Source organism: Protopterus annectens, chromosome 5.part0 (genome assembly GCF_019279795.1).
Source record: "Protopterus annectens isolate FY-2018-M chromosome 5.part0, PAN1.0, whole genome shotgun sequence".
Taxonomy (NCBI): Eukaryota; Metazoa; Chordata; order Ceratodontiformes; family Protopteridae; genus Protopterus; species Protopterus annectens.
In genome coordinates this window covers 617,715,039-617,725,118 of record NC_056735.1, presented here as the reverse complement: position 1 = coordinate 617,725,118, position 10,080 = coordinate 617,715,039, and the positions used below count along the sequence as shown (strand labels likewise).

At 32.9% G+C, this 10,080-nt stretch overlaps 1 protein-coding gene across 1 annotated transcript in view; it reads left to right on the top strand.

Moving 5' to 3' along the window:
• The window catches only part of ANOS1 (anosmin 1), an 892,203-nt gene that overhangs the window by 871,666 nt on the left and 10,457 nt on the right, over positions 1-10,080 (top strand). Inside the window, exon 13 of the mRNA XM_044072460.1 lies at positions 8,396-8,537. Coding sequence (XP_043928395.1) covers positions 8,396-8,537 — 142 coding nt within the window. The remainder of the gene's footprint in view (positions 1-8,395; positions 8,538-10,080) is intronic.

The following is a 10,080-nucleotide window of genomic DNA, read 5'->3' as shown; positions in this document are numbered from 1 at the left end:
TTTCTAAATACCTGGCTGCCCAAGACATTGAATCAGCCTGAAGCTTTCCTTTGGATTTGAGAGGGCACACAGATCACTTTCCAATACATCAATAAAGAAAAATCAAGATGCACCAGGGTCAGTGGCAGATTCTTTTCCAACCAAGGTAAAGATCTTGTTTTAAAAACAGCATGGACTAATTAACTGGTTAAAATAAAAGAAAACATTATAAGATTTGACAATGATTATTTAGCTGCAGTTAAAGGAAATCATGTGTACCTCTATAAAAGACTTAAAGAAAAACATATTAAAGCACCAGTTTTGTTTCCAGCAAAAATAAAAAATTATCTTACAGAAGGACGGAGTACTTTTGATACTTTGAAAGACACTTTGGAGTTTATACAGATGAATAAAATTCTAGAAAAAAAAAATGAATTGGAATAGAATTTATGTACATCTCTCAAAAATGTAATGCAACAAAGGTCAGTTAAAGGCAAAACAATAAAAGACTGAAAGATAAATGAAAAATTACTTCATTCTCATTGTAATATTGGTTCTGTAACACAAAGAAGTGTATGAATAGTAAGGATCAGATAATAATAACAATGTTTATAAGGTAAATAATTTTTATTCCTTATTCCGAGATGGCGCAGTGGTTCAGCGGTAGTGTTGTCAACTCACAGTAAGAGGTTCTCCAGTTCAATTATCAGCTGCAGTGCCTTCTGTGTGGAGTCTGCATGTTCTCCCTGTGTTCGTGTGGGTTTTCTCCGGGTACTCCAGTTTCCTCCCATGTTACAAAGACATGCATCTGGACTGTTTCTCCCTGGGCTGCCGCTGAAAACTGTCTTCATTCCAAGTCGGACTTTCCCAGTGAACAAATGTTAAATAAATTTCAAATGTACTTCTTATAAGTTACATATACAACTGAAGCTAATTAATTCCTAATAGAGCTTAATCAGTCATACCAAATCTATAATTTAATGTAAAGTATTAGTATGAGAAAACTTAGGTAAAGAAACAAACATTTTAAGTTCTTAGTATGGTTTTGTGCTTTGTTTTGAAATGGGTCTACTTTAATTAAACGAAAGTGGAATCCATTGGATACGAATCCGTCGACACATAAACAGCAAAACGTGATAATGTCGAACACGCAAAACTGCAAAATTTAAACATCGAAACCGTAATAGTCGGCCAACCCCACAGCCCGTAATATACTACCTACGCAAACACAACAACAAAAAACACATACATACACTAACCAAAACCCTACTACTAACCCTAAATTAAAGCACCAAAACCCCACTTGTAACCCTACACTAAACTCCACATACACAACAATCTATGCACTACCCTTAACCCCCCCCCCACCCTAAGGTCCGTAACTACCGCACACTTACCCTACAGAACTATACCCACACAAAGTAAATATTCCACACACATACACTTAACAAAACCCTACACTAAACCTTATATACATTACCTATTTATGCACTTACCTTAACCCGCACCCTAACCCTAAGGTCCGTAACTATCGCACACTTACCTTAAAGAGCTATACCGCAGATGGGCCAACTATGACAATTAGACATTTCCGATTTTGCTATTTAGTGCATTCTAAATTTCCGCGTTTCGCTGTTTACATGTCGACGGATTCGTATTTGACAGAGTCTGCTTTCATTTAATTAAAGTAGACCCTTTTGAAACATAGTAATTGGAATTTAAAATGACAGCAAAAAATATATATATGTTAACTTGCATTCTAATTCACATAAGTGGTTGTTTTAACTACACAAAAAAGTATTGGAATGTTATTAAACAATTACCATGTCATTAACACATTTACTGGCAACCTTTTAACACAATTTTTATTATTAGGTCTCCTTTAAAGATGGATAGAGAGCGTAATATAAAATAACACATGAAAACCAGAGAAAACATCTACATATGAAGTGTTGCAGTCATTGTTTTATCTGTAATTATACTTAGTTACTGTTTTCTTACAATACTTAGTAGTAATTAGCTGCTTAAAGTAACTTGCTAAACCTTTATTTTATAATGAAAGTTAAAAATGAATGCTCAGAACTGTCATGAGTTTATCTGTACTTGCAGAGTTTCTGAAAAGATTTTATCTGTATTTGTAGAAGTATTTGAAAGTTTCAAGAGTTTCATAGAGTTTTTTTTTATTAGATGGCTTTGGAGAGTTAACATTTAAGAATTAAATGTTTAAATTCACTCGCAATTTTTTATGCATGTAAATGAAGCTAAATAAACTATTTTCATACTTTTAACATAATTTAACTTTAAAAAAGCTATTTAGTGGTGAGAGCACTTTTGTGGGGCTTTATAAACTTTAAAAGGTTCTATAAGATGTTTTTCTTACCTTCTTCTTCCTTAAACTGAAAACTGATCTTAGAACTGACTCTCTGAACAGGAAGTGATGTATTAGAATGTTAAAACAGGAATGTGCTTTAAGTATTAACACTAGGGTTGCCACTAGGGTTGCCACCTTTTCAAATGCCCAAAGTGGGACATTTTTGATACAAACGTCAGATTTTGCGAGCCAAAACCTACCCACGGCCAGTACAAATGACAGAACTTCACTTTTGTGCCTAAATAAAAGCTTATTCTTGTAGCATTTTAGTTGCTTATTCTGTTTCTTATAACATTTAGGTGTTTCAGATACAGAATAACTGTTGTATGCAACTGTTACATAAAATTTTTACAATTTTTTTGCAGGACACAACTGCCCAAAGAGGGACTGTCCCTCACAAAGTGGGACAGGTGGTAACCCTAGTTGCCACACCTCTGTTTTATTTCCAGACTATCCAGTAATCAAACTGATTCTCCAGTAGTCCGGAAAACACTGTGCAAACTCCGGTATTCGGTTTCAAAAAGGAAACAGACTATCGGAGTTTGTAAATTGGCTGATTTAGTATGCTTTTTTTTACAAAAAAGCATAGTAAATCAGCCAAAAGCAGGCAGCAGAAATGGAAAAAGAGGGCATTCCTTGCAGAGTGATGTCATTGTGATGTCAAATAATGGGCGGGATGTGGGTGGGAGAGGGGTGGAATGGGTGGGGTTACTGGTGATGAGAGAGGTGTGGCTTTACTCTAGTTTTAGCCACGATGAAAGGTGGCAACCCTAATTAACACTGATAAATTAACTTAAAAGCATTCATATCTAGGAATTAAAAAACATTGTATTAAAGCATGCATAAGGAATACATGTAATTTATATAATATAATACATTAAAGGTAAAACATGAACTTTAAAACTAATAATAATTTGTTTATAGTTTTGATTGATTGTTATATATTAATAGATTGCTTGTTATATAATAACAGTTTGACCACACAGCAGTTTATAATAAGACACTTTTAGTAGGACACAAATGATTATATTTTGTGATATTTGATTTAAAAATCACAGATAGATTTTATTAAAAAATATTTGAGGTTAGTTCAATTCCCTCTGATATAATGCATAAACAAGATAGTGGATTGTTTGCAAGAAATTAAAGTATTTAATAAAAGAAGGAACTAGAATAATGATTTCCTTATATATAAGGGATGGTATATCTGTTCTTTCAAACAGCATAGTACATATGGATTATAACTGAAGTACGGTGTTCATGTAAATAATAAATGATAAAAGATAGATAGTATAAGCAGGAACAGAAGGAGATAGGGCCAAATAGACACGTATATAGCTAGTATATTGTTGTATAAATAATTTTATACACTGTAAATAAAATAAATAATAATATGTAAATTATTGACCTATATAATGATAAATGTGAAATTAACATCTGATAACCTACTTATTGTAGTCTGAGGACCAAGAAGAGGTTATAAGAGAAGATGGGACAGTGATGACTAATCTGGTTTATTTAAAGTGAAATGGGACATAAGTAGCCTTTTCTCTCTTTCTCAATAACATACAAAAGGTTTTTTTTTAAATGATTCATATTAAGATAGGGAGCATACATGCATAAAACAGAAGCATGAGCTAAGTGTAATTAGTCTAATCGAGAGGTTGAGATGTAGTTTGATTTTATCAACAAACTAGGAATATGTTATTCCATGGTAGAATGTTTTAAGGTTATAGTGTTAGATAATATTCTAATTGTTTTAAATGTTTTGTCCATAGCTGAATGTTCTTTATTATTATTATTTCTGAAGTATACAATAATTCTTTACATAAACATATTTCTAATAATATGTTCACTTCTAAATATCTGATTTTAAATGGCTATCTATTAATATTAATATTTTAAGTAATCCAGTAAAGAGGGGGAAGACAGCTTTAATACCTGAAGTTACATACAGCTCACATAGATTTTTTTACAAGAAGCACATTTACTCAATAAGGATGTCAATAATTTATCATTAAGGAATCATTTGATTCTGGCTGGCTTTGGTTTTAGATCTAAAAAAAGAGGCACTTTCGTTCTGTGAAAGAATTTCCCAGTTATGCCTAATGCAATGGATACCTATGCTGATAAAAACTGTATGCTAAGTACTGTAGTAATTAATAGAATAGGAAAATATATACTTTGGTAAACTCTTATGGAATTCCATGGCTAGGAGTTAAAGATATAAAAAAGTTATTTGGATGTCATAGCCTATTATATGAAAGTTGAGGTCATAATAGCTGGTGTCTTTAACTGTATCTTATCTGATATGGACACCACTGCTAATAAGAAACGTAGGCTCACATCATCAGCTCAACACTTATCAAATTTTGTAAAGCTTATGAACTTAAAGGATATGAATTAAGCAAAGTAAATTTGTTTCAATACACCTATCATTCTTATAGATATTGAACTCAGACAAATATTGACAACGTTTTTTGTTACAGGCAATTCGATTTCAAATATAAGAGAAGTTTCCATAGTGTCATGTCCATTATCAGATTACAATGCTATTGTATTCAACATTATCTAAAAAAATGTTATTCATCATAAAAGACTACCAACATACATTGTTGAAATAAAAGAATTTAAAGAGTGGTATGTAGATGAGATCAATAACTTTATAGAAATATATACAAATGGTGAAGTAAATTATATCCTTTGGGATTCACTAAGAGCTTACTTAAATGGTGGAATTATATGATGGTATAAGAATAAAACAAAAAAAGAATTAAATACATTACAAACTAAAATAGATAAAATAAAGTTAGACCTAAAACAAAATTATGCTATTAGTCAGTCTGAAAAAAATGAAAACAAAATATGTTAACATTCAAAATCACAAAGTGTCAACAAACCTGGAAAAATCTAAAACTTCAAACATATTCAGTGAACCCATCAAGCTTACATAAACTTGCTCTTAGATCAAAGAAAATGAATAGACTAAATCACATTCAAGACATTATATTACAAATAAATAAAATGGAAAGGGAACAGATATTAAGGATATTCATGAGTGCTTTAGAATATTCTATGAAAACATGAATAAAAATTCAAATAACTTAGTAAATGATGAGGTAGTAGATATTTTCCTAAAGGAAATTTAAAGAATAAATCAACAAATTAACAATTAAATAAAACTGATAGCCCATTTACTTTAAAAGAGATAAAAGATCAAATTAAAAAGCTTAAAAATAATAAGGCTTTATACTAGAAAAAGCTTTCAGGGAAATAAAAATTGCGTCAGAGGTCCCCCATCATGGAATATTCCCTCATTTCACCTATTCTAAACCAAGACAAAGATCCTACAAAGTGTTCTTCTTATAGATCCATTTCATTCCTAAATATTGACTGTAAGATGTCCATGTTTCTTTTAGTAAATAGAATTAATATAATTATACCAAAATTAATTTGCAGCAAATCACAATGGGGGAGGGGTGTCGGAGGCGAAGCCCCCTACTTTATTTAGTGTTTTGAAGTTTTTTTTTTTTTTTTTTGGGAAAAATATCACACTTCTGTGTGTTTGGGATTTCAAGCTTTTGCTTTTAAAGGGTCGATAAATCAGCATTCACTATTTTAAGCGTTCATTGCTTTAATATAGACCCCAATTATATGCATCTTCAACTATTGCAAAAATCATTGCATTGTGGATAAATTCATCACATGAATCAAAATGGAAACTAATACATCAGTTATTATTATCTAAAAATAAACATATTACTAATTGTTATAAGCAAAATAGTTCCTAACAGTTTTGCCTGGCTATTAAAGGATTATTGTTTAAACAGAAACATTTTTTTCTAATCAAATTCCCTATATAAATAATATTCTTTCTTCCTTTTTGAAATTCATATATTCTAAATATAGTATTAATGATCTTTTCAATAATTTTTCCAGTAGCATATTCAAATGAATGCTTGGAAACTCACAATTTCACTAGAATGATAGGTCATTAATTTATTGGCATCAACTTTTAATGGAACTGAAATACATTCTGTTGAAAACTTAATGTCTAGATACAATCACAATTCTAATAAATGGTTAACACTACAAATAAGTAGGGATTTTTTAAACAAAAAGATAAATAAAATATTTAACTTGGATAGGAAATCTTCTCCCCAAATATTAGAATTCCTAATTAATACTAAGGTGCAGTAGTTAGTGTTTTCACCTCACTACAAGAGGTTCTCCTGTTCATTTCTCGGCTGGAGCACCTTCTGTGTGGGATTTGCATGTTCTCCCTGTGGTCGAGTAATGTATAAAGACATGCAGGTAGGTGCGTGTGTGAATGGGTGTGCCTCCCTTGAAGGTTGGGCATCGGGCAGGCAGCTTGGCACCATAAAAATCCACTGTCAATCATTAGCGGACCGGAGTTCCGCTGTGGCGACCCCTAACTGGGAAAAGCCAAAATACATTACTAATAATGCAAAGGAAAATAAGTCTTACTTATCACAGATTTATAGAATTCTTAGATTAGACTTGTTACACTTAGTAGTTTTTGGAATTATTCTGCCAAAATGAATACTGGAAATTTTACTGATGAAGATAAAAAAAATCATATTAAACTCAATAGAAAAGAAACTACATCTTTTTTATATTGGAAAATTTTCACATGGAACTTCTTGCACAGAGCATTTGTTAAACCTAACAAAGTTACAGTCATGTATAACTCAAGCAGAATCAAATGCTGGAGATATGATTCTGAAGTAGAAGTTGATTGGATACATATGGTATATGAATGTGAGGTCATCTACCTATTTTGGAAAGAAATTAATAACATTATACAAGTATTGTTATCGGATGGATGTAGTATTTCTAAGTCATTTAATTTTATTTAATGCTCCAATTCCTGAAATAATTCCAAGGACTCAAGTGCCTCTTCTTTAGTCTATACTAGCAATAGCTAGGAAAGTAATAACCAAGAACTGGAAGAGTAAAACTACTCCCTTTTGTACCGAATTTCTTAGTATGGCAAAATTGTATGTAGTAGCAAGCTGCATATGATTAGGATGGGGACTTCTAATTTTACTCATTCCTTTAAGTCATGGCTAACATGTAAACATTTGCTTAAAAAGTATTAACTGTTGTTAATTTGTATTACACTGATATATTGCACGGCTGCGGATGTATGTAAATAGTTATTTGTTTATTTTACTTTACTCTGATTGTTCTTTGTTATTAAAATAAAGTAAACTATTTTCAAAAAAATAATATATGTGATGATTCAGTAGCAAAACCACAATGGAAGTAAGAAGCTAACCTTTTAAAGAAGGTATCTGTTTTGCTTACTCAAAATGCTTTGCAGATGTTTGTAAATTATTGTTCATATCATGTCATTTTGTAGTGGTGGTTATAGAGAAAAAATGAGTGAAGAGTGAATGTGAAACTAAAAAAAAAAAAAAAAATCAAACAATGCATATGCATCATCATGTTTTGTACATTTACTTGGAAGTTTAATATGAAAAGTATAACTGGAATCAAATTAATTATAAAAGAAAGATGATTCTGAAAGTGAGCACTGCACTTCAAAGTATTTGTGTTAGCAGCTGGCGACATAGGTAGCAACCAGTCTGACTGTGTTTGGACTATCTTTTGAAAAGAGTCACAGCCCATTGTACTTATAAAAGGATTACATTAGAAGTAAAATAAATGTATAAGTAGGCGTACATGTACAGCTTACTTACTGTTTTGCTTATCAAAGCATTAAGCTAATAGCCTATTTCTGATTGTATCACATTATTGTATTTAACAACACAGTGGTGTGCCATAAAGGAGATTTTATGAGTTTGCAATAACATATAATATTCCTATAGATAATGCGCATACTCTAGGTGAACCATCCTGATTGTATTGCAATAACTTCTGTAATATTTAACAGCTTCACCTGAATTCTTATTAACCAGAATTGTGTTGTTAGTGGGTGGTATTGCTGCAGTGGTGAACCTTTAGCTGGACTATGAAACTTCATTTTAAATGGTTCTCTGTAATATTTGTTTCTGACAGGATCACTATAAGCTGACAGTGTCTAGTATGCGACCATCCACATTATATAGACTGGAAGTCCAAGTAATGACAGCTGCAGGGGAAGGACCAGCCACAGTGAAATCATTCCGAACACCTGAACTGCCTTCAGTATTTTCAAGCAGTAAGTGTCTTATTTGCTACCGGTTGCTAATTGGTCATTTCCAGGAACAATGAGTGCATGTTATAAATCATTGCATGCCTGAGCATATAACAAAAGAAAGGAACAATAATATATCAAAAACTGTTTCTCAGGTGTTAGAGGTTTGCTTATTGAAAATGTATAACTATAGTTTCATACTTAAGACACGGTGCAGATATTGTGAAGTACAGTACATTTAAATTGTTCCAGAAGCTAGACTTGTTGTTGTTGTGTCTTTTCGGCTTTTCCCAGTTAGGGGTCGCCACAGCGGAACTCCAGTCCGCTAATGATTGGTAGTTGAGTTTTACATGCCGAGTTACCAGCCCTGATGCACAATCTTCAACGAAGGTACGCCCATTCACGCATGTCTCCACGCAGAAGATGCTCTAGCTGAGAATCGAACCAGACAGCGTTTTACTGCAAAGCGACAACGCTACCGCAGCACCACCACAGTGGGTCTTGTTATGGACAATAAGTCTATGTTTGGCACAAGCAGGAAACTGAAATTAAACACAAAGCTTAGCATGTAACTCAAGTTTTCTGTAGTGTTTCAGAAATATTTGTCTGCATATATTAATTATAAAGTTATAATAGTGAATAACAGGAAATGCGCAGTGCCTAAACAACCAATCTGTTCAAAGTAATGTTACAATCTTCCTGTGCAGTCAGAGCTGGATCCACCACTAGGTGAACTAGGCAGTTGCCTAGGGCCTGATGATGCTTGGTGGTGGGGCAAAAAATGGATAAATAATTAAATAAAACTATATTTTGTCCTATTGTGTTCATCGGATTTTGAGCCAATGATTCTGACCTGCCCACTTGTTTACTTCTTTCTTAACCAGTTTTTGGCTGCAATATGCATCCCCTTAGCTAAGCTAGGCTTCTTCTATTTGGGTAAGAGGGTATGGGTGGTGTTTCATTATTGACACTTTTATTTTATTTTATTTTTTTCCTTTTTAGCAGGCAGCAGACAGGCAGGCTAAGATAGAGTCTCACCTCTTCTTGTCCCATCATCAATCAACAGCATGAATGTCATTCTCCCCACCACCTGTTTCGTTTGTTCCCACCACCCAAATGACTTGCCAAATGTTTGGTCGGCAAGCGAAAGGCGTACAACATAGCAATATGTGTACATTTGCCTGCAATGCTGCTGCTGTAGTTATTCATTTCATTACTGCCTAGTCTGCCTGCCCTTGTCTTTGAATAAAAAAAAAAACAGAAAAGTTCTGTGCCAGCCAGCAACATCGCATGACTGACCTAGACTGAGACCATCTTGCAAGTGAGACCAGCCAGCCAGCTACTTGTTACAATAATTGCAGACTGCAGCTCTTACTGAGTTATCCACACATCAGGTAGCATAGAGGACAAAGGCTGCCTGTCCCTGTTAATCCCTCTTAAAACTGATGACTTTTGGAGTAAGTGGTGAACTACAATTAATAATGACGAATTTGACAATAATTATGGATTTATTTTTCTTCAGAAAATGTATATTAATTCACCTCTTCTTATTGAGTCACTATGTGCT